This window comes from Melopsittacus undulatus, chromosome 1 (assembly GCF_012275295.1).
Source record: "Melopsittacus undulatus isolate bMelUnd1 chromosome 1, bMelUnd1.mat.Z, whole genome shotgun sequence".
Classification (NCBI taxonomy): Eukaryota; Metazoa; Chordata; class Aves; order Psittaciformes; family Psittaculidae; genus Melopsittacus; species Melopsittacus undulatus.
In genome coordinates this window covers 150,529,467-150,555,190 of record NC_047527.1, presented here as the reverse complement: position 1 = coordinate 150,555,190, position 25,724 = coordinate 150,529,467, and the positions used below count along the sequence as shown (strand labels likewise).

General features: G+C 40.0%; 1 protein-coding gene across 1 annotated transcript; it reads right to left on the bottom strand.

Annotated features, from left to right (window-relative positions):
* Positions 1 to 7,744: 7,744 nt before the first annotated feature.
* On the bottom strand, positions 7,745 to 21,389 carry LOC101880771 (prostatic acid phosphatase-like). Its single transcript, XM_034063526.1, has 10 exons — positions 21,262 to 21,389; positions 19,784 to 19,879; positions 17,230 to 17,316; positions 16,455 to 16,607; positions 14,299 to 14,397; positions 13,110 to 13,205; positions 10,614 to 10,746; positions 9,332 to 9,414; positions 8,358 to 8,464; positions 7,745 to 7,901 (listed from the first exon to the last, which is right to left on the bottom strand). Exons 1-10 carry the CDS (start codon positions 21,373 to 21,375, stop codon positions 7,745 to 7,747), a joined length of 1,125 nt encoding a protein of 374 aa, XP_033919417.1. The 5' UTR covers positions 21,376 to 21,389.
* Positions 21,390 to 25,724: the final 4,335 nt, after the last annotated feature.

Genomic DNA, 25,724 nt, shown 5'->3' with positions numbered 1-25,724 from the left:
AAGGGGTGGAACTGCTGCTGGTGAACTTCAAATCCAAGAGGAATGTTGTGTGACTACACAACAATTTGCATTGCCCTTTGTTTTCAAATGACTGTTTACATTCTAGTTAATAAAATCATAATTCAGTTCCTTTTCTGTCTGATATTTTTCTCTTTTGGAGTTTAAGGATGAGTTTAAAATAGAAGGAGTTACTAAGCATTCCTAATTTTTCAACCCACCTCTCAGAGCTTGGAATTTTTCCAGACCATAGCATGGCCATGAGGATAAACTCAGAACCAGGAGTAAGGTAAAACTCTTTCTCTTTCCTTGATGCTGCTCAGTTGGTCTTCTTTCCAATCCCCTCCCTTTTTTCTTTCCTCTTCTACACTGTCATAGTGAAATCAGAGTAATTATTTCAAACAACACTTCCTGTTGGTTAAGATTACCAGTTCCTCAGACAGTTGAATAAGTCTTGCAACAAGCGTTGTCTTTTAGCTCCTTGCTAGGCAGTTATTTGCTCTTCAATTTGTGTGTGTTGCTTTGCTTTCACTTGGAGTATGTATATATATCCCATTTTGTAGCTACTTACATCAAGTTCTTTTTTGGCTTCAATTCCCTAAGAGATGAACAAGCCCTGGAGTGCACGTTTTTATTGTTACTGATTGAGAACACTCTTTCTGACAGGAGCTCCCTGGTTTTGAGAAGATTGCTCAGCTTGCCTCTGCTGACTTCCTCTATAAAATAACTATACTTCTAGACTTGATTTCGTAAGGATTTTCTGAGTAAATGAATCACATTTTGCAGAGGCCTATAAATAGAGTTCTCTAAATGTTAGAACTTAAGATCCCATGTGTGTTGTCCAAGTCACCCCATTACTGTTATAGCAATACCTGTCTTGGGGTCTTCTCTCCAGCTCTCTGCAGCAGTGTTCTCTACAGCAGGTATTTTACCGTACCAGAAATTCTGTCTCTAGGTCCCTAAGCCCCACTAAGCCTCAAATGCTGTCTTCTCTGCGTTGTGTGAATGACCTTCTGTATCTGTTTTTTCAGCTAGGTGGGAGTAGAAGGGAGGAGGACCACAGCTCCCAGGCTTCCCCATCTCTCCTGTTAGGTCATGCTCAGTTTTGAGCCCTTCCTTGAACTTTCTTCCTCCACTGTTATGTCCCCACCATCCTTTTTGATCTCTCCTGTAGTGATCATGCCTATGCAGAAAGTGTAAGAAAATAACTTCATGAATATATAATACTTTGCCTTTTTGAAAGCAAAAATAAGCTGATCATCTTCCTCTGCTATTCAAGCGTGCCTCAAAATCAATAATGCATATCCTATTTTTTAATCTATGTCTTCTTTTAGATAGGTGGTTCCTAAGCTTTTTGGATTAAGTAACCCTTGTTGGCTCTCAGATTTGTTTCTTGTCCTTCCTAAGCCATTACCATGAAATTCATAACTGGTTTGTTTTTACAAGATTTGTTGCTCTATTGTCTTTCTTCAGTGAGTGACTATGACCAATGAAGTCTCATTATTATGGAACCCTTATAGTAATTTCACTTTAGCCTGGAACTCAATTTCCCATCCAGCATCACAGGAATTTCAAACAGGAATGTTTGAAAATATACAGCATTTTACAGAAAAACTTTGCTAGCATCTCTTAAAAATCATATTTCAACCCAAGAGCAAGTATGTAACAAGTAGTTCTGCTTTTTGTGGCTTCACTCTTCCCTTTGGCATGCATGAGATGATTTTATGCCAGAAAGAATGGACACCACCATGCCTTAAATAAACCTCTGCACATTTCAAAATGGAAGAATACCCTCTATGTGCCATAGTGGTTAAGAGAGCATCCTGTAAGAATCCTGTAGGTAAGCTGTATGTTGGTAGCATGTATTTAATTGGGGGATTTTCTTGCTTGTCTTGATTGTTTCCATTTTTACCATGCATTTCGCAGATGGGAACTAGTCATATTCTGCAGCCATCAGGTCCTTATTCTTTTGGGGAAAAATAGCTTCAAAAGAAAAAAGTTATTCCTAAATCAATCTAGTTACACCTACCCAAGTATTACCATGCAATTGGCCTTAAATAATTTGAATCGTGTTTATGTTAATTTGGCTTATTGATATATATTTTAATGATGAAATTGTGGCATTAAGTAGAATTAGCTTAAACATAATCGTCCATTTTAAGTGCATGTATCTGTCTTGAAGGCTTGCTGAAGCAGAGCTAGATTGGCTTTAAAGTGGACTGGTTGCAAAAGAACCCACACTTCTATGTACACAAGGGTTACCTTAGGTAACTGCTGCTGGTGGAGCACAACCTACACACTGAAAGGGTGGAAATCATTGCAGTCAAGGCAGTAGGATATAAAACTACTGCTTGTGCTCATGGAGCAGGCTGCTCACATGGAGAAACAGCTCAGGTTTTTTTTACTGACTGAATTTGCAGCTCAGCACTTAACCTAGTTTGCAATTTATCTGCAACCATTTTTTCAGGCTTTATTTCAGTTGAAAAAGAAAAAAGATAATAAAAATGTTGGTTTCAGAAACCAAAGTGACACATTTTCTAAGCACCATTTCGAAGCATTTATGACAAAAGCAAAAGACTGTCTTGCAGTCTTGTGTTGGGGTGACTTCGCCCTATGTGGGGAGTAGGAAGGGCCAAAGGAGTTAATTTGTGACACAGGAAGAATTAACTTAGGCTGGTGGCAACATATGAACCTGTATCTTGCACTGCAGGCAAAGATGCCCTAAGCACAAAGTTAATATTCTGTGGCAGAAAGGGAGAAGAAAGTGACTATTCCGACTATTTCATCCAGGGCTGCCAAGTCCACCACTGTATAACAGGTTATGTATAACACCTCACCTATATTACAGCATCTATGACTATTCAGGTTACTGTACTATAGCAAGCCTTCTTTAAACCATGACTGGACTCTCTATGCATTGTATGTCATGGGAGGGAATTGCATTTTCATGTGCTTCTGCTTTTGCAACATGATATAAAAAACCCAAATGAAAACCCTTTCCTTTGTATTCTAAATAATTCCAAAGCTCAACTGTAATGTGTTGGTAATTTCTTCTTGAAGAGGAACTGAAATGAAACTGTGGTTTCGAACCTACAAAAGACTATGGGATAGGGTTTTCAAATGGAGTCAGCTGGTGCAGTGTTAGGAAAACATCATTTAGAATGTTTTATTATTCATTCAGTGACATCCCCAATTTACAGTCATATAAGAGCTGGGATTGATGTTTAAGTAATGAACACTGGTGTTTATTCTTCCTTGGAGTAAGCAAGGTATAAATGAAGTCTTCCTTTCTGTGTTTCTACAGTGACAATCCTAAGAGCAAAAAACCTCATAAAGGAAGTGTGTGATGGGGTGATGCGTGATGGGGTGTCTGTTCAATGCGGATTGGGGGAATAAAATAATTCTGAAATTTCTTAATTTACAAATTAAATTTGAAATCTAATTTTACTCGACAGGGATCAAAATGTTCAAGGTACCTTCACTGGGGCATGTGGTCTGCTGATGTGATGTAAAAATGGTGAAAACCACCTTCTATTCGTGTTCTGTGAGCTGTGGCCTTAGCTAGGGTGCACTTCCACTGTTGAACTGGAGTAGTCCAGCTCCATGGTCACCCATAACAGACTAATCTGTGGGATGAAAGAAGGGTCTTCATGCAGAAATAGGAACAGGTTCAGAATAGAAGAAAGGATGCCGAGGAATTTGTTTCTGGCAGCCAAGTCTCCAATCTTGTTAGAAACCTAATAACAATAAAGATAAAATCTTAAACTTCCCTCTCTATTTGATTTCTTTTATCAATTTTTATTGGAATTATTCTTGTTATGGGGGGAGTGATAATCAGCTGCCTGGGTTTGAGATGAAGCATTCAAATGGCTTGCACTACCTGTCCTATGTTTGCTGCCAGAGTTAGGAAGGCTTTCTGCTATTGTCCATTATGGGTGTTGAGGTACTATGGAAAAAACAAGCTTGTTTTTCTGTGCATTGAGAAGGAGCTAGAACTGATTGTCTCAAGCATTTTATCCTTGTTTGGATGCTATGGTAAAAGTGCATGCAGTTTTTCACTAGAGGGAATAATTCATTTTTATCTATGTGTTACAATTTCTTTGCTGTGAAATCTGGCTACAGCTCTTCTGGATGAGCTGTGTTTCCTATGCTGGCTTAGGAAGCACAGGATTTGTTGCTGGGTCCTGCTGAGAAGAGAAGGGTTTTACAGTGAGAATTCTGAAACTTGAGTTCTTGCTAAAGGAGGAGATCTTTTGATTCTTTTGTAGCTTATGGGATAGCAGTTGTCTGCCTATGCTGTAGTATACATTTCATAGGCTTAGCATCCATTTTAGAAGTCTGGTCCACAGAAAAGAATCTAAAATGGCAACATTTTCTGCATGTCATCTGTTACTCTGGTTCTCTGTGAAATTACCTGAGAGCAACCAGGTTGTTGGAAAAGGTCCTGTCCACTGTGAGAAAAGAAACAATTCAGAAAGCCTAGTTCTGCAAGCAGAGAAATCTCCACTGTTTTCAGCAGGTAGTTTCATCTGATTATTCTGATCCACCTTCTCTCTTATTCACATCCAGAACAGCATGGGCTGACAGACTTTCCTGAAGAGCAGATTTTATACGATCAGATCAGGGTATACAATCAAGGTAACACAGCAAAAGGCAGGTGTTAGAAAAGCTATTTGGAACCACACATACTTTTTCTTTCAAAATTAACACTTGGCCTTGCTGTCCTTTTGGTAAGAGGTAAAATGGCTCAATATTGGAAAGCCTTGTTGGATTAGACAGTTGCCTGCCAGGTCTTCGTGGTAGCCAGCCTGTTTATAGGCTTCCCTAAAGTCTAGATCCATGGTCCATTCTTTCTGGAAGTCTCACCTTCCTCTTGTGTAGAGGTGGGATATTTGTGCATGTATGAGACAGAAAAAAGAGAAAGACATTTCTTAGCTAAGTAAACAGCCATTATCCTAATTTTTGTCACTTCTGAGATATGTTTGTGTAAACTACTTCATTGCTTCTTGAATAAAATAAAGCACAAGTACACTGACTCCTCCTTTTGAAGCGCTGCTTCCCTCACCAGTTCTGGAAGTTCTTGTCTCATTCTTCAAAAGAGGGCAAACTCCTTTAGAGGTGTCTTCCAATTTTGCTGAGATTTAAGGCTAGAGTCCTTCATAATGCTATAAGTACAATTACATTCTTGAGTTAGTCCTGCCAAAGTCCTTTTGGAATCAAGAGATGTTGAAATAGTACTCTGGTTTTGTACTGCATTTGGGTTTTACCACTTGATAAAACGAAGTGAATGTTCATGAAGGATAAGTCACCACTTCTTACAGTTTTTGGTGTGTTTTCTTTGATACAGATCAAGAGACTGGCATGTGATGGAAGTTAATGAGAAATGTTAGACTGTTGTCACGTCACAGTGTGGGAGGAGATGTTTCATGAAGCTAATCACACTGAAGATCATGGAGGGAACACCTAAAAGTAAGATAAAAAAAGACTCATTCTTAGCAAATGGCCTTATTCTTCAAAACCATGGCAAATCTGTTAATAGCATCTCAAGAAGTGCATGGCTCAGCCTAAGTTCAGAAGTGTTAACAAATTTGCTCCCATTTTGATGGAATTAGGAAAAGTCTGTTGAAATGGTGAGACAGTCCACACCAAAACCTTCCTGAGCAGCCAAAAGAGCACAGGGAGATCTCCTTGCTGAGCTGTCTTCACTTCCTATGTTCCACAGTGTGGTCACTGTCATGTGGAGGAGCTTGGTTCTGATTTATACTACCCTCAAATACTGCTACTCTCTTGTGTGAGCTGTAATAGTAAAGTTTGCCTAACCTCTGCATTTTCATGTACTGCGCATTTAAGTCATCTCCATGAAGCTTCACTTAAGCGTTTTCTGGGAACAGCTCAGTTTGGGAAGTTGTGTCTCCATGTAGAATAGCTATGTTAGTGCGGTAACTTTACTGCATTCCATTAAGAATCACATTTATGGGCTTCTATTAATCAAATGCTCTGAGGCATGTATAATCAAAGTATTAACATATGTTTTAGCAAAGGACAATATTTGAGATTATTATTGACAAAGCTGAAATCAGTGATGTTGCAGCTGTGTGTGTATGTGTTAGGTTTAAATGTGACCTATAAACTCTGCATCACTTTTCAGTTTGGCTCCATGGTGTTAAACATCAGCTGTTCCAGCCTATCTGCAGTCATTGAGCATTGGCAATGCCTGGTGGTTTAGCTCTGCCAGCAGGCTGTGCTGTGCAGGCTCTGGTGCTGTGTGCTCTGGCATTTCCCCAAGTGTCACTCATGCATAGCAGAGAGTTTACAGCTTCTGCCTGCAGGAGGAGAGTTATGAGCCCCAGAACTGGGATCTGGCCCCAATGGTTACTGAAATGGAACCATTCTGAACCATGATAAAATGGGGGAAAGTGTCAGATTTTGATATCATCGAATCACAGACAGGTTTGGGTTGGAAAGGACCTTAAGATCATCCAGTTCCAACCCCCTGCCATGGGCAGGGCTGCCTCACACTAGACCATGTCTAAGAAGGCAGTTGTGAGCACTGATGCTGGACTTGTAAATTGCCTGAACACCATCTAACTTCTACTTAAGCAAAATTTGAGAATTGAAACAGTGCACAGCCCTTTTTTTAACTTAAAAGGCTAAATATTTCTATCTTTATTTATGCCAAGTTTTGATTATATAATTATTTTTTTTACTTGATTACTCAGTCAGTTGAACAGTTTACTTTGTGAAGGAGGGGAACTGATTTCCACAAAACTTAGATTACTAAGTACCACAGTATAAACATGAAGTACTTATCATTGTCTTCCATGGCTAAATTAGTTGCTTGGCCAAAGAAAAAGTCATTAGAACCAACCTCCTCCTTCCCCTAAGGTATTAATCACCTTTTGCAATTAAATGTGGTCATTTCCTGATAGGTCTCCTGAGAATTTGTGAGCAATAAATATAGTGAAGAAATGCATTTAGTAAATTGTTAGTTGCTCATTTTTTATTCATTCTGACTAAACTATCTCCAGTGTGTTCATGGATTCTAAGACATTGAACTGGAAATGATTTGTAAGCAGGTGAGTTGGCTTGCCTGCATTCTTCTGATCACTGACATTTCAAATTCTTGTTGAGATCAGTGATTCAGAAAGCCATATGGTATTTTATAAGATCAGGTAGAACATTGGATCATCAAAAAAAATGGGGACACTTTTGAAGACTGGAGCCTATTTGCTTTTCATCTCCCTTAAGGAATGTAGAGCTAGCTACAAGAGAGAGATTGTTATTATCTGTGTTTGTGTTCCCTCTTTCTGCAAATGTGAATATCATCAGTGGTCAAAATGGAAAGTCAGACATCCTAATACTGAGATAGAGACAACCTACCAGGGAATGGTTAGTATGCCAATGTATGTCTATATATGTTTGACATTCTGGTAAGTACCAGCTGGGTATACTATTCAGTATTCATCTGTTTTGATCTCTGAATGTCTCCTGCAATCAAGGGAATGCATAATGCTGTGTATCAGCTTCTGTTTCACCAGAAAGTTGGGCTGGAATAGATAAATGTGTCAATGGAGTAGTAATTATGGCCGGTGGGTACAATTCTGTCTTACTGGACCTGCATATTCTTAATTTCATACCAGACCCTTATGAAATGCTTGTTACCTCAAGTGAGCTCTCAGCAGATGTAATCCAGACTTTACATTTGGCTACATGTCCCCAGAGCACTTAACTTACCTCCTTTTATGTCCTACATCCTACATTCTCTTGTCCAGTAGTGTGCTAGGACTGGGGAGACCAACTGAGTGAATCTCTCCAGTGGACAGCGAAATTTGCAGCCAGGGAGAGTGAGGGGGTGAGGATCTCTCTGAGTAGTATTCCGATAGTACATTTCTATGGTGTATTGCCTGTTCCGAAATACAGAAGGGTCAGAAGTTAGGTATGCAGAACCACTCCGACTTTCCAGGATGTAGTGGTAGTACTATGGGACAAACTTCTAGCCAGCTTATTTTTCTGGCTGTTAATATGTACCATTAGTAGTTTTAAGAGATGTTTTAAACAATAGATGGTCAACAGCAATTCGTGTGTCATTTGTCTTCTTGGGAGAGAGTCAAGGAGTTAAATAGGTAAAAGGGTAGAGTAAAACCTCTCATTACTGTAATGAACTAATATATAGAGGGTTTTCAGGCTGCAGTGCTGTGATCCCACTACTATCAATAGCTGCTAAATTGAGTCAAATTGTAATAATTCCAATAAATCTATAATCTTTTTGTGCATAGTGGACCTTGTATCCAGTTCAAGTCATCTGGGGTATTGCTTTTTAGAAAGATGGTATGTTCTCAGTCCAGCTTGCAGATACTTGCCCATTCTTTTCCTGGTAAAGTTCAAAAAAGTGACAGGCACTGTAAGGAGGCAGTTTCCCATTGAAGACATTGAGTGCCATCTGTAAGGCAGCAATGGTGGCTGCATGCTGTAAATAGAAGAAACCTTTCATTAAACACCTATTGAAAATGATTGCATGTACCTATTTAACAATATGTCCAGCACATTATCTGTTATCTGTCCACTTAACATTACTGATGGGGCCTCATCAATACTTGCCCTCTGCTCTCTGCAACAGTAAGCAGTTCTATAGTGGCTGTACAAACTGAGATGCTACATGTGTAAAATGTGCATATCTCTAAATATCAAAGAAGTCTTAGTCACTTGTGCTTCTTATTGAGGTTAGTAGGAGCTGTTAAAACTTCTGAAAAGAACTAGTGGCTTTGCATGTTAAATAAAGAGTATTTTAGATCAGATTAGTTAGCTCTTTGGCTGATATACACCTGATAGGTCATAATCTAACTGCTCTTTATAAATAGGAGCTTTTCACCAAGAGCAACCCAACAGTTTTGTTCTCCAGTGATGTTTGCACATTCTAAACAAAACAGTTGAGTAGCTGCCTTCATAAGACCTAAAATAACTAACTTGGACTTCAATTCTCTCGTCTGAAAAAGATGCAAGAAGCAGGAGCTTTGTTTCTAAGGTATCTCTGTGATAGAATGTCAACAAAATAAAGCATGGTTCAACAAAACACGAGTCATGGTTTTTTCCAGTTCTCTGCTTGATGAAAACAATTTTACAATGAAACAAGCCGTGACATCAGGTGAAAAATGGAATGCTGCAGGTTTCAAAGTAGGATCTGTTCATTACAGAGTGAAAATAAGCCAATTATATTGAAGGTTAACCAAATAAAAAGTGCTTGTAGCTGTGTTTTGTGAAGGAAATAAAATTTCATGGCTTTCAGTGCATTTAATAACTGCAGAAAAAGGGCATACAAGGAACAGAAAGGACTCACCGCTGAATACATAACCATTTTTTGCTGGTGTGAAGGCTTTCTAGCATCTGAGATATGCTTTAGAATATTTTTTAGCAGAATACCTGAAACCAAATGGGGAAGCAGTGAAAATGAGAGGGATGCTCCTGGTAACATCTGTATCGCTTGTTGCTGGTTTAGCACCATCTGTCTTTAAATGCACCAGATTTATTCAATTGACTTTACAGGTAGTTTGTGCAGAGTGCCTTGGTTAATTCTGACAACTATCTTTTATATGAACAACAAGCCGATTTTACATATATGCCAAATGTTTTGGGGACCCTTAATAGCCTCAACAGCTTCAAACAGTGAATTCAAAGCTGCTATGTGCCAGCAGAGCAGTGCAAGAAGAGCACGGTAATGAATCATCCTACCCTCCTTTGTGTGTAACTCCATGGGCTTCATGATTTCCAGAGACAGAGCATATCCATTGGACTCTGGGCCTTCTTGAATTATGTGGTTGTCTGTGTTTTGTTAATGTTAGCTACTGACAATATGAATTGAATCAATGGCTGTGCTAGTATCTTAGCATAAGGTTGGAATCTTGACAAATTAACATCCTAAAATGCGAACTGCCCATGCGAGCAGAACTGGACACGTGTTGTCTTCAGCTACTGGCACATTTTTAACAGCAGTTGTTAGTAAAGCAGGAGCAGAGGTTTGAACTTTGTACTTGGTCTCATAAGTTAGAGCTCCAAAAAAGCAAATAATTGATCCATGCTTCCTGACTGTACAGTATCCATATGAAACAAAACCAAGTAATAGCGGATGAGTGAAGGAGAATGAGTGATTAGAGGAGGTATAAACTATTCTAAATTTCAGCTACTATTTGCTGAGCAGAATAAAGTTTAGAAGGAGTTAAATAATCTCATTTTAGTACTTTCAGTAATAGAATATGAAGACAATTGGGCAACAGAAGTTACATCCTAGAGATTATACAAGTAATATTTTCTTAAGTAAGTTGAGCTTGGTGGCTTACATTAAATTCAGACTTCATTCAGTTCAGCAAGAACTTGTATATTACATTGGGTTTCTTACACAGTGTGATCAGTGCAATATCTCCTTTATAATGTTACATTAAGGCATTCATGATTCATATCCTCACCATCTCTTTCCCATTAATCAAAATCTTTCTGTGCTGATGACCAACATTCACATCATGGCATCTTTTGCAGTTTTACTACAGAACTGGTGTCATTGTTTATTATATATCCCTCTTTTCCATTCTGTTCTAGGTTTTAAATGGGGTAAGAATACAGCTTACCTCCCTGCAAACGTGATTTCTGTATTTGTTTGTGGAACCCAAATTCCGCGTGCAACAACAATTCTGAGAGCTTTGTCAGCTTGGTCCTGACACCGTGGGTAGCCCAAACAGGTACAGTGTAATTGTTAATATCCTATAGTGAAGAGAGAAAACATGGTGATTTTCTTATTGATTCCTGCTGCTAACTGCTGTTTGTTCTGATACAAAATGCTTGTCAGAGTAAATTCTGAGTATTTCAGTCATGTAATATATAATAATGACTGTATTTTACATTTAGACAGCTGTAGAATTCCTATTTATGGCATCATGCTGCTGAAAACAACTTTGAAGGGCAGTGTTCAACAACAAGAAGAAAAATAATAGTAAAGAACATGCAGAAAGCAACTGGTGTTATTTATGCCAATTGCTAATGCAGTTGTGTAGTGCAAAAACAATTCACTTGGTGACTCTTTCAGCCATCTACTGGGATATATCCTGAGATGCTTACTGAATCAAATCCTATATACATGCCAGAATTATGAGGGCTGGCAGTTCTGAGATCCAGAGATGAATTAGGAATAGGTATAGCTGTAATTCAGGTGTACTGGAATACGAGGTACATGCATAGGGATTAGCTAGATAGATGGAATTCATAGCTACTTATACCAGCTCTGTTGGATACTGCTGTAGTCCTCAGGCTGAAGTGGGATGGATTAGTCTTTCCTTGGGTATGCAGCCCAAGATACATTAATGGTCACAACTGCAAGGGGGGAAGATACACCCAGCTCTCCTGGTTTCACTTATACCCTGGTTTCCTGTTTAAGCAGCATTGGTATCTCTAGTGCAAGGTAACCATTGGACTGATCTCACCAAAGGGAGTGTTCTTGTAACAATGAGTTCTAAGGAAAATGCTAACTACTTGAAGGATTTGTTTAAACAAGTGAAACAATAGAAAATGTTTAGTTAAACCAGCTCAGGTCACAATGTCTCACTTTTCTCCTTTAGCAAATGTGATTTGTGTCCTGTGACTTGCTATTTAAGACAGTGCTGTTGGCACACAGACACCTCAGTCTCCAAGTTACCTGAAAGTCAGATGACACTTAGCCAAAAGTAACAAACACAGAGAGACGCATGCTCCTGTAGTTTCATGAGTTGTGTTAAAAATCTATGTAAGAAAGCTCTTTTTGTATGCTTGAAAGGGTGAGATTGACCTTTCTGGCAGCTGTCGTAACTGATACCCCCAATCTTCACTGAGTAGTATGAAAGAGCAAAGCTCATCAAATTTAACACTAGAAGGAAAAAACCCCAGTTAATTGGTTTTGTCTTCCAGCATTTAGCTGGATCCCTGATGGCAGCTGTGGATTTTGCACATTTCTCTGGTGACACAGGTTTCTCAGTATGACATAACAATTGAAACAAAACGTTGTGGTCCTGAGCTATCCTGCATTTAAATAACATGGAAGGGTAATCTCACCAAAATTAGTGAGATGTCCCAAAGTGTTAACATTTCATGTAACTTAAAGCCCTGGCTACCATTCCATTCAAGACTGCTTTGACCAATGCTGGACCTTTGCAGAAACTGCAGGGCAAAAGGTAAACTCATTATGATCACACCAAAGTATTGCACGTTGCTTGTGAAATCCACCTTAAAACTGCCTTAGTTTTCTAGGGGATATCCCACTACTGATGACCAATTAATCGTTAATATTTAAATGTTAAAAGAATTAGGCATGAAAGCATTTGTAATGAAAGCTGCCTGCAACAATAACTTCTTAACAAAAGACACAGCTATTTTCACTTGCTCCACCTGAGATAAATCTACACTTTGAAGTGACAGGAAGTGGGGCTTGTTGTTACATTAAGGGCACTCAGGTGTTTTCAATCCCAGTCAGAGGTGGGACCCAGATACTTATAACACTTGGGCACCACAGCACCCTGTTATAAAATCCATGTTTCTGGCTGATGTGTCTGTTTCCTTTGCTTAGGAAAGGCTCCTAAACTTTCATAAATAATTCTGTGTCATTCTAATGTCTGCTTAATTCCTTACCACTCCTGCCTGTATGCAAAGACTGACTTCTCTTGCCTGTGTAATTTGTTTGTGGGAGCATGCTTGTTTTATTCCTGTGTTCCATATTTTATTCCTGTGGACCTCTGTGATGGGCTTTGGAGGAGAAGCAAAACCATTTTATCTTAAGGTATGTTTTTCCCTAATTCTTCTTATGCAGTCACTGACAGGATAAGGAATTTGATAGGCTATGGGTTTGTGTTTCTTATAGTGGTGGACAGCCCAGAGCAGCCTCAAGCAGTCATAGTGCCTTTACAGGATTTTCAGTTGGAAGTTTGATGTTAGGTGAGGCTTTCTGAAGAAGCTGAAAGTAGTCTGTGGTTTGAAAAGATTGGGAGCACACACTGACCCTGTATTGCTGTCAGTACAATAGAACTAAGCTAAAAACACCCAGTTTTGAGGAAACACAAGGATATCTATTGGACTTTGGGAATTTTCCTTCTATTATTTACCTCATGTTGTAAAGTGTCAGTGAGCTTCCAAATTCTTTCAGTGTTCAACTTCTTCAATGGGTATCCAGTATGAGTGGCTAAAAACTTCAGAAATGGCTGGAATACAATAAAGCAAGCTTGTAGTACACAGGTTCTCTTTATATCATTTCCACACACGGCTATGCTAGTACACACCAACTTTTAGAAACAAGATAGTCTTCACACTTAAGCAATGAACAATTCATTACCTATTGGTGCAAGAATTTGGCCTGTCCTTCTAGACAAGCTTGATTATCTGAATTCAGGTTTTAAGTATGGTGGTGGGTTATGCTTGGTGGAAATGTTTGGAAGAGGGTAGAATAGAAAGGATACAGATATCAGAGGGAGTCTGGCATAATCCAGAAAGTGCTTAGAGGAAGTGTGATACAGAGAATTATGATGAGGTTTGTATTCAGCAGAAGGGAGATAAATTTCATAGAAGTGGGAATTGTGATTCATTTGCATACAAGACGGAGCCATACAATGCGGAGCCATAGAGAGATGGCTGAGGTCGGTGGTTAAAGATTATACAAAATTGGGTGAGTTTGATAGTGTCATTTTGAATAAACTTGGGAAGAAGAAGTTTACAGCAGAGTAGACAAGTGATTACATACTCCTGATGAAGATTCTGGTGGTGAAGGAAGAAAGGAAAGGGATACTTTACAGAGGCAAGAACAAAATATGAGAACCTGAGTGAGGACTTTGCACATGAAACACGAGCAGATACTTGAGGAGAGCACTGAGGCTGTTACAGACTATCTGGAGAATTGAGCTGGGAGTGTTTTGTGGTGAAAGAGGAATCTGAACAGTTATAGAGCCAGAGATGTCAGGAGTTGCTTTACTTTGGAGTAAACTGAATGAGGATTTGCACTGATTTGATGGGAGTTTTTGTTTTGTCTGCTCTCCTGGGAGGTACACGGACTGTTTTGTTGCAAGGTACTCAATAATTTCTCCTTGCCATGACTTGCGATTTTAAGCCAATGAGAGGAGCCCAGTCCAGATGGATCTAGAATGTTGTAATAGGTTTTTGGGTATGTTGTCTACACTCACCATAAAGATCAGAGATCTGGAAGGAGCACATACTGACTGCCATTATTTAAACCCACCTGTTAGGCAATGTTGACAGAAGTGGTACATTTGAGTTAGATTTCCAGAACTGAAAATACTTTACCCTGTACTGCTTGAGTTGCCTTTGGAAATCCCTTGTTGCAAAGGTTTCTCTCAGGAGCTCATTGTATCGTGGACAGTGTGAGAAAGGGAAGTATAGCAACTGAAACAAAAATTGCAGAACACTAGTTAGGCAAGGTGCTTCTTGTTCTGCAGTTCAGGGTTGTTGTTATGATTGGCTGCACTAGTTGAGACAAGCTGAAAAATAATCTGGGAATGTTGTTTTCAAGGATATTCATCCTGAGGACTGCAAGAGTCATACTGATGACTACATACAAAATAAGCTTTAAATGTTCAGAGGAGTAACAGCTGCAGCAGTTCAAAGTTAAAGGGTTCATTTACATGAGATGACATTTGTTCCTTGACAGAACGCTAACACAAGCCCTCGTGAACTGCTTTGTGCTTGGCTTCCCCAGGGATGATTTCACTCATTGTGTTCCATTCTCATCTAAACACATCATCACCTTTTACTAACGAATTACCCAGCAGCGGCTGGACTGCAATAGGAGTTGTTGTGCATACTCAGCTGTATTTAGTGCCCTTACCACAGCTTCATTTAGTTCAGCTAAATTGGGGAAACTTGGGAAGTTTCTATAACTCAGTTTTGTCTTTCTTTAATTCAGGACATATGAAGGTTAAAGGTTACATGCGACTGGGATTACTTCAGACTTTGTTAATTCATTTATCTCAACTAAACTGAGTTTATTCTTGTTCGAAGCTTTTAATGTTACAATTTAAACAAAAGTTAAAACAAAATTTGACACTGAGATACTGTTTTTCTACAATGTGCTTTTTGCTCTTTTCCCAGTAATAAAGTTCAATATAGTTCCACAGTTAAAAGAACTTGAGAGCGTGAAGGGATAATTTGCTTGGAAAGCTTCCCAGAAGTTCCTCAATCTTGTTAGCAATAGAATTTACCTATTCCAGAAAGGAGGAAATTATTTCTGAGTTAGGCATGAGTATGAATCAATGCTAAATGCTTGTTTTGGATAGCAGGATATATGTGGTCTCAAACTTAGCCTGTGCATGTAGTAAAGATGAATTGAGTTGAGCAAAGTGTGAAAACCATGTATGTATTCATGGCTTTATGATTTGAGTAAGCTTACTTGCTCCCTTAGATGTGACTGAGGTGCAGCACTTGTTTGCTGAGTTTGATGGAGGTGCTGTTACTGGCCACGTGTATGCTGGAGTGTTTGCTGGGGTACCACCATCTGTACCTGTGTCAGAAGGAGCTCCTGGCTCTACACCAGATGTGTGCATGAACAGGAAGACATATGTCTCCATATCCTCTGTTTTCATGCTCTCATCACCCCAAGGTGAGAACCATTGCTTCATGGCCTATTTGAAATGATTCACTTATCATCACAGGCTGAGTTAGCTAGACTTCTAAGCCCACACAGTTTGTCTTGCATCACATGTGCAAACCTTCTCTCTCAAACTGGGGCTTACTCTGTACACTCCTCATCTTTCCTAGCTTTTTACCATGGGTTTTCCACAAATGGGAAACTCCAGCTCCACTCAGCTGCCCAGCTTTCCTCTCTAGGATGTGTATGCAGGTTACAGAGCTGCTATCCACACAGTTCCTTATAGCTCCAAAGTGAGGAGTTGAGGAAGAGAGATGCATAAATACATTTCCCTTTGAACTTATGCTCTTAAAGCTCTGAGTCCTCCTTCCTTTTCCCTTTTACTTTTCCTACCAGCCCTCAAAGTGCAGTCACTGACCTTCAAAGTGCATGAAAAACAGTCCTCTGACTCAATTCTCACTGCAGTGAGAGTCCCAAAATAATGGTTTTGTCTTTTCGTGGTTGACTGTGGGTTAAGATATGTCGAAGCACTAGTGAGAGCAGTGCTTCTGTTCTCCCACAAGGAAAGTCACGTTTGTGATAAATCTACTTCTGTCAGTGTTTTCTCACATTATAGGGTAATTCTTTTTCTCTGTACCTAGTACTTTTGCTTTTCTTCAGTCTGTGTTAACTTCAGGTCTCTGTAGAAACTCTTAACAGTATTTCTACTCAGCTTATTTGGCCTTTCTGCACAATGCCTGTAACGTTATGCGCTTTTCATTGCCTTTACCCTGCCCTTTTTCCTGCCCCTTCAGCTCATATCCTAGGCATTTTACTAATGATTAAAGGCAAGCAAATACCCCTGCTTTATACTCACCCTGTCATGTGACAGTGGCACCGTGTGAACTGGAATTGGCTGCCACAGGATTCCAGGGTTCCAAATCTGGTGCTGTGTTGGTGGGTACAGCCCGGCAAGACTTGCCTGAGCACTCATAAGTGTGTAATCACAATCAGTGCTTTGAACATAAATCTGAAGCAAGGAAAAATAATAGAAGTTGTTGAAGGTCATTTCTCCTGTTTTGTTTTAGGCTTTTCCTCTTGGTAGGGAAGGAAGGGACAGGTACTGTGCTGAGGAAACTGTCATTAAAGTGGAGTGAAAGGAATGATGAGAAAGAAGAAGGGAGAGTGAAGCAGGAATGAGGCCTTGGAATAAAATCCTCTTGGACAAGGGACCTGCAGCATGGTAGCATTTCCCTTATAAGTCCTAGTGAAAAGCAGTAAGACTTGACTCCATTTGAACATGTAGGCTTTGGCACAACATGTGTGCACTGAACCGCTGGGCCCTAAATGAAAACTAAGCTGTATCTGCACTCCATATGGAAGTATAGCATTGGAGATACCCAGTATCCTCAGTGCCAGGCAACACTGAGGCATCTGAAACTGATATATAGACTAAAAAGCTTTCACGTGGTGTTTTTCAGTTAACCATCAGCCTGAATAAAAGTTGAGCCACAGTTTCAGAAATACTTTGAAATGACATTGGATTCAATGGGTATTACACTTTCTTGACCACCACCAGCTTCACACTCTCATGCATTCAGGAAGTTCCATTAATATCCATGAAAAACATCCTTCCCAGATACAGTACTTGCCTCACACTGCTTGTATACAACACTCAGGAAATAAGAGTATCTCCTCCGCATGTACTGGCCAAGCTCGTACTGTTGCTGTATGCCAAGCTGTGGAAGTAACAAAATAATGTAAGAGGCTCCAGAAGAGTGTAATGCATCTTCTTCTACAACCACAAACTGAGATATTTCATATTATTCTGATGAAGACCTTTTTCCTTTCTAAAGTGAAGGAGGACAGAAGACAGGTGAAAAAAGCAGTCAAGTTGCTGTGTCTGCAGTATCAGATAATGTCAGGTATGTGTTCCTGATGCAACTTTGCATTTTGCTCTGTGGAAGGCATGCTTACCCAAACTAGTGAGACTGGCTGAGGGGCAGGGGGACTTAATGCAGGCTTATAGATGTCTCACCACCGTCTGCATAGTGTCTGCTCTATTGCTGGCTCACAGCTGTTTACATGGGAGTGGAGGCAGAGCAACTGCCTGTCCATGAAGATGTGTCTAGGATGTGAATCACAGAAAGTAATGCCAACAGTTCCCTATGGAGGCTACAGCTGTAGCTTGAACAAGATCTTATTTCTCAAGAAGACTGAAAATCTTAAATAGAAGACTTCAAGTAAAAGCCCTCCAAGCCTTCAGGTACAATGGTTAATTATATCAGCAGCCTAAAACATTTGATTCTTGGTTCTTCCCTAACTGTGTCCCTGTCTTTAAGCCACTGGATCCTGTTAAGCTTTGGAATGACATACTCTATACCATCACAAATCTTACTCCTAGTAAGATAATAATAAGATGGAATCAAGTCACTTAATCTTTGTGTTGAACTGAATAGATGACAATTTTCTACTCTCATAGTAAAATGGGGTTTCCAGACTCAGCATTTTAGTAGCTTTTTGCTGAACATTTTCCAGTTTACCAACATAATTTTGTTAAAATATGACATGTAATGGCCTCAGTATTGTCATCTTTTTATTTGTACTTGGTTTCCTGACCTAAATTGAAATGTATTCAACTTTGCTGAAATAATCATTACTCTGCACTGGAATCTCAAGTACAGTGATTACTCACTGCTTCCTGAAGTCCTTTTCTAAGTCATAGGATCATAGGATAGTTCAGGTTGAAAGAGACCTCAGGAAGTCTCTAGTCCAACCTCCTGTTCAAAGCAGAGTCAGCTATGAGGTCAGACTAAGTTACTCAGGGCTTTATCCAGCGTGCCAGACATGGCCCACAGTGTGTGTAGATGCTCACCTCTTTCTGTTGCTGGAATTGTGCATCTATTTTCCTAGGGCATATGCTTGGCTTAGGTTTCTGCCACAACTTGTCTTATATGTGGTGTTAAGTACTGACACCTGAGTACTGAAACCTTCCATGCCCGGGAGCAAGCTGGCATTTTATGCTGAACTTGCATAGTGTGTCTGTGGAATGATTGAGTCACAGCTGAATTAGGGCACAAGAAGCTGGTCTGTTACTCCTGTTTCTTCATGGGAGGTGATGTGAGAAGGAAATAGGCCTCTCCTTGCACTGAAGATCAGTTTGGCCTCCTAAGAATGTTGATGAGGGGCAACCCCTCATGCAGTTTGTTCTGTCTGGGTTTGTTGGAGACCTAGCAAATGACTAGTTCCCCTAGGAGAGAAAAACATGAGCCATTGTGCTGGACATGAGGTGTGTGAGTGAACTTACTCTAGAGCAGCCTGAGGCACACACCTCACAGTCTGCCTACACATGCATAATATCCATTTATCTGGTTCATCCAGACTTATGACTCTTCTTCAGCTAGACTGCCTGGTTCCCAGAATCCTAGGCAAATAACTAGTGGATTTTTCCATCCAAACAACATATCTTGGGGACCAAGGAGTGAAGCACAGACACAGTGAGTACTGCTGGTGGGAGTGAGCAGAAGTAGGGTTCAAAGCATGTAGTGCCCACATATTCCCTTATAGTCTGATAGTACAGGAGTTCACCCTTGGCTCCATTCACAAGAGAAGGCAGTTAATTACAATTAATACAAAGACAGTGTCTGCAGTTGGACTCTGGAGTTGCTTTTGCTGCTGCTAGTTACTACCATCTGCTGATGCTTATGTGCAGGCTCAGCTCTGCTGTGTTCCACCACTAAAATAGCTGAGCTCTAAAGCTTTAAACTTCCCCTGGAATAGCATGAGAGAATATTCAACTATTACTGATCTTAGTAGCTCATGAGCTAGGAAGTGCTCAGCAGAGATTGAGAGTGGTTTATAAGCACTCCATCAGCTTATCCTACGGATGGTTTAAAGCTTTGTGTTTGGCCTCAGGTGAATTGTGATGGTCACCAGTGCCTGGCTTCTTCCCCAAGACCCTAGTCTGCAATAAAACAGGTCAATACATGTTGCAGCTGGACCAGAACAGGCTGACTCAGTGTCATTTAAAATCAGTGACTGCTTGTAGCTGTAGCTTCTTAGTAAGTTCTTTGGCTGTCCTTTTGGAGATCTGTATGTGGCAATTTAATATGGGCTTTTTCCAAGTGAAAACGAAATTCCAAGAACCAAGTATCAACAGACCACATTCCAATAGTTCAGTGTATTGGCCCAGGTAAGCAAATGCACCTTGGTAAGCTGTCCATATCCTTGCTGCCTTCCAGCTTCTTTGTGCTTATCAGTTGGAAAAAACTCCTGTGGGGTATGATCACCGTGGCGAAATACCTGAAAAAACAGATGGAATTCCCTTTGCTTTAATGGGATCCTTTGTGATGGATGTAATTAGTGCAGTCATAAGGAATGCAATGACAATGAGTACTGTATCTGACAGATGCTAAATATATTCATGGTGCTTTTCTTGGGTCTGGATAGCTATGATACCTGTTTGATGTAGTTAGATAAATGTAACTCTTCTCTCCCTACCATTTGAAAAGCAATTAGCTCAACGGTTTTCTTTTTGCATGTTAAAACCCATGCCTATAAAACCCCCATGATATATCTTAATATATTGCATAGATATCATATTTATATTTTGCATACAAACCCCATGATATATCTTAATATATTTTAAATATATTTTAGATATTTTGGGAACTATAGGCCAAAACATTAAATAAACTGGAAACAAACAGAAGCATGTAAGTAATTTTCCAGAAATATGTTGATAGAACTAACTGGGAATTCCTAAGGAAAAACACCCAGCTACTTCTCTAGCTACAGTTTCTGTGGCTGACTGCTGTGAAACACTTTCTGGTCAGAAATTAGCCTTAAAAAGCTACTTGTTGACTCTTTCATCATTCAGAGGTGATAAAAGTGTCATCTAATGTAAATAACAGACTAAACTGTTAGTCTGAAAACATTGAACCTGTTCTGGAATTTCACTTCAGATAAAGATCCATCTATAAAGATAGAGATTTTTCATTCCTGCAGTGAATCCTGGCCTTGCCCAGCAGAATTCCTGTGGATACATGGACTGTCATTTTAAAATCTTACCACCAGATGGGTTTTCTTAACTTATTAATCCATGTAGAGAGAACTAAACCAGAAACCTGCAGCACAAAGAGTATGGAAGTGATTTGCAAGCTGGTGTGATGTTCAGAACAAGAATCAGGCTTCCTGCAGACAAATGGCACAGCATAATCATTGCAAGCAGTATTAGTTTCAGAGCACTGGCTCTGAGTTAGTCATTTAGTGCCATTGTGCACTTGTTTGGGTTTCACAGAGTGAAATTTGGTTTGCATGTTAATCCATTGAAACCACTGGGAAAGTGGAAACCCCTCCATGGCAATGAGGGGTTTGCACAGTTGATATTTAGTTATGAAATCCTCTTGTACAACTTAAAAAGGAATCCTGTGTAATTCCTTTCTTAGTGCTGTATAAGAAAAGCTTTCTTTGTCAATCCAGAAAGACAAGTTCATGTAGGGCTGCACAAAGGAGACAATGATAGAATCTGATTGAAAATTGAGGATTTTTTGTACAATGCAATAGTGAATTTTGACTATGCAGGAGCCAAATATTCAGAACACCCCCCCCCCCCCAGAGTACAAGAAGAGCAGGAAATGGCAGGCTTTGAAGAAATTCTATTCATCCATAAGCTATCTACTTACTACAGACACAAACTTCAGTTTTCTTTTAGCTGTCGTTTGGTGAAGAAAGATGCAGAAAAGGCAGAACATGAAACACAGACTCCAGATTCCACACACCAGCTGCCTTGCTCTCATCCTGATGGTAGCTTTCAGCTACTTTGCACACTAAGGTCCCTGGATGTAGTGATACAGTAGGTATGTGGCTAAGAGGGGAGGAGTCAGTTGTGCTCAGTGAAGTCTGAAAGTGTTTTGTGAGCTTCCCTTCTCTCTTTTTTCCCTTCTTGGGTTAGTGTTTTTCAGGGAATTTGTGAAATGAAAAGTGTATTTTGCAATTATATTCCATTTCTGTCTCCTTTGTATAGCATGGTGTGGAATCTCCGAGCCCTCTAATTCCTACCCCTTGCACTTGCAAGGCAGGTGAACTTAAAGAACTTAAAGAACTAGAAGTTGCCTTCTACTGTTTAAGCTAGGATTTAGTATGGGTCAGTCAGGCTTCCCAAAAGTGAAAATGCTGTAGATATGCTCTCTTGCTGTATGCAAAAGAACTAGTAAACCATCCTCCTTCTTAGTGCCAGCACAGGCTTCTCTGAACACATAATGCTAGGAAGCTAGAAGGAGCAGTGCTGACAAGTGTTCTTTTATAAAGGGTCCCTGGATTTTTCCCTGGATTTACTGTGGTCTGTAGAAAGAATAAACAACAGAAGGTTTTGTTGCACAGGAGCAGGGTTAAGCCTAAAGTCAGGGCAGGAAAATAAAGGTATGTGGATGAATTGATTGACTATGTCTCTAGTGGCAAAGTGTTTTCCAGAATTTCATAGTTGGGTCCATGTTGTATTTTTATAATGTCTCTTGCTGCAAGCATTGTTACAGAAAGCACTAATCAAGAGTTCTCTCTGCCAGTTCCTTGGTAGACCTTAAGTGAAGAAGAAAGTCTAGCTCAGGAGGTGTTGCAAGAGACAAGATGGATGTTACAAGCTTATTGGTCTATGTTCAGTCACATTCATGTGTTAATGAAAGCTCTGTTAATATATAAAAATTGAGGATGATTCTTAGTGAATCCGTGTTTCAGAATTCAGAAGAAATGACTGGAAAACACATGTTGCTACCCAAAAAAAGGTTATGCAATCACCAGAGAGATCGAGCACAAATAACAAACCTTCTCTTCATAATTGCTAGGTATAGGCTTCTCTAGAGGGATCACTTCTCTTCCCCAAAGTAACAATGCCAGATCTTTCACATCTGTCAGAGCTGAAGAGATTGCTCTATGAAAGATTCAGAGGTCAGACTTTGCTGGTGCGAGATGGTGCATCTGTCATTTCTGCTTTTGTGCCTGACAAGTCTAACACACTCATGCAGGAATAGAAAGATATGGGGAGCTGCCCACATTTATTGAGAGAGAAATTAAAAACCAAGGGGCCTGGGGGAGATATGAGTCAACTGATTAAAGCTATTCACACCCGGTATGTTCTCCTGCCTTCACTGGCTGTCATACTTCAAAAGCCTCTTTGAAGAGACTATGGTGTTGTGCTGTTTCTACAGGATGTGACACCAGATGCTGCTCCTAAAAGACAAGGCAAAGTTTTTAATGAGACCAACTTGTATGGCTGAGGGAAAAGAAGTGATTTCTCAGAATCACAAGGCTCCATTTGGGGTCTTCTGGTGCTGTAGGTACATCTAGCACTGACAGCAGATTTACAACAGGAGCTGAAAGGTTTAACTTGATGCTTTTTGAGCAACCACTGCCTCACTCTTTACTCTTTACTTTGGCAATACAAAATATTAGTGTAAAATCTAATACTTGCTTCCTTTGATTTTATCTTTGTGCTGCTAGTTCTGTGTCAAGAGACACATAAAAGGCTGGAGTTATTTTAAAGTAAATCAAGTTGATCAACTCTGCTTCTTTTGAAGGTCACAGAGGGAGAATGAAACAGTGCTGTGCCATGTACTGGTGTTCCTGAGACTAAAACTCTAGAGAGCAGAAGATGGAGCTTTCTTGGCAGCTAACTCATACCTGCAGAAAACCCTCATTGCATGTGGTGAGAGGTGTGAAAACTACAGCTACTTTCAAAGTCAAGGTAACTGATTCTTTAATATGCCTGCAGCCTGTGTTAAAACAACAGTGGAAGGTGGAAGAGGAGGAGGTAATGATAAAGACAATAAATGAACCTCCCTCACTGCCTTATTACAAAGGAGAATACATGAAGTATAGATCATATGCCTTTATCTTACCAATAAACTTGGTGAAATATTTATGAGATTGTGATAAACATACTATTTTCAAGCAAGTAAAAGGACAGCTTTGTATTGTGTCCTGTATTGTGCTGAGGAGTCAGTGTGCTAAGAAATGCTGCTGCTTCTTTGACATTGTTTAGGGATTGTAAGTTTTCATTAACAGTCCTTCAGTGCTTTAAAGTAGATTCATGGTAGTGCTGTTATTGTGTTTAAAAGCTTAGCAATCCAGTGGACAAGACTTAGCCCTGTACCCCGAAAATGCAATATGGAGCATTTTCTCCAAGCTGTGATGCTTGGAGAAAGCCCCCTTCCTCAGCTTTTAAGTGTAAAGTGAAATCTGCTTGGTATTCAAACACAGTGTAGGATTGGACTTGTGGCTTGAGATGCTATTTCACTGACAGTGGAGGAGGATCAGAATCAGTTGAAGATACACTGATAAAAGCATGTTAGGAGAAGACTCCAGTGTAGAATTAGAGAGGGGAGAAGGAGGTAGATATAGGAGGGTTTCAACCCTGCCTCCCCTCCATTCCCCTTGCTAAAATATCCCCTAGTTGGATTCTTATTCTAGCCTGTGGTGTTGAAGCCATGACTCTGGCTTTTGCAGTTTTGATGTTCATGTCTCCTTCCATGCCTTTTTCGTGTCTTCTTTTCTCAGCCCCAGTCAGATCAGGGCTGTGCCTGTCCCTAAGTAGAGTCAACTGTTTCCTTTGGTTTACAGCGTACCTGTTGGTCTCTTGCTTGCACACTGGTATTAAACAATAAAGAAAAGTGAGGGTATCATTCATTCAGGTGCAGTAAACTAACAGACAGAACAGAACATTTCCAAGTCACTTGCTTGGTATCTAAATAGATACGTATCAGCTGCCTCTGTTTGGCTAATGCTTAATTAGACTTCTTTGGTCCTTTATGTTAGGAAAACAAAGGCATCTTGTGTCACCATGCCTGTGCCTCAGGGACACATTACCCCCACCTCAAAAAGCATTCTGTCCCAATCAGATACAGGCTTTCTGTTAATGATTTCAGTGCTGGCATGCAATATTCTTTCAATTCATTTTAAGACTGAGAGTCATGTTCAGCCGTCCTGAGGAGCTGGGTTGAGACTTGTCAGGAGTATGAACAAAATGGAGCATCTGCACCCTACAAATAGAGGAATCTACAGGGGTAACAGGGGCCCTAAAAAGCTGAGCATGATGTTCTTGCTGTTGCTAGGAAGGAGTGGGGTTGTGGTTGTTCTTAGGCCATTCAGTATTCTGGGCAAATGCCTTCTGTTTGATGTCCATCTGAAATAAGGCACTTGTTTTGCACAGTAACCAGCTTCTTGTTTCATTACACTGATGCAAATATAAACTAACTGCACAGACATTGGTGAACTTACTCTAAATATATTTCCTTTAAGGTTTACACAGCTGTTCTTGCACTGATGTTTTTCTCAGCACCTTCTGATCTGCATTTTTTGGCTGTGCTTGGGGTATGTTCATTTGCTGCTCCACATCCTCAGTTGATATGGGTTGGATTAGCTCTTTTATCTTTTATAGAGTAGCACTGGCTTACAGGGGCTTAAATATACAGGAAAAGGGGGATGTTATAATCAATTTCCTCTCCCTGTTCTGACAAAAAAGCATTGTTAAAAAACTGGCTCCCTGTGACAATACAAAAAGAGATCAAATTCTAGATCCAATCTTCATCTGGAGTTTTGCTGGGCTGCAAAGCTCCCTCTTCTCAAATGTGAGCACTTTCACTCCAGTCCCATGTCATTCACCTTTGCCATCATGAAATAATGACTCAAAGCAAGACTCATATGGAGGAGTTCTGGATTAAGATGCAGCTTGGTAGTTGTGTCTTAACAGCTGATTACTGTAATATCAGAACACAGGGATTTAGCAGGCATTATTCCAGAGTGGTGGTGCTTATTTTGGCTTTAGGCTATCAGTGAGTCACAAACCTGAGTTTTGGGCAGTGTAAAAACCCTGTATTCTTTTTTCTGTGGATGAATTCAAGCCACCTTGTTTTGGGTATGATGGATGATTGTACCACATAACCAGACTGCACTGCAGGGAACAGTTAAAGTTTGTAGCAAATTGGTAGGAGACAAAGACCTTTAGACCACTGGCACTAGGTAGTGATTTAGACTTACTAAGGAGTTGTGTGGGACTGTGAGGGTCATGTTAATTTGACAGCGGGAGGTGAGATAGTTCTCCTATTAGAGGAAAAGAACATTTTCCTCCAGCCAGCCATCATCGCAGCTGTCTAGC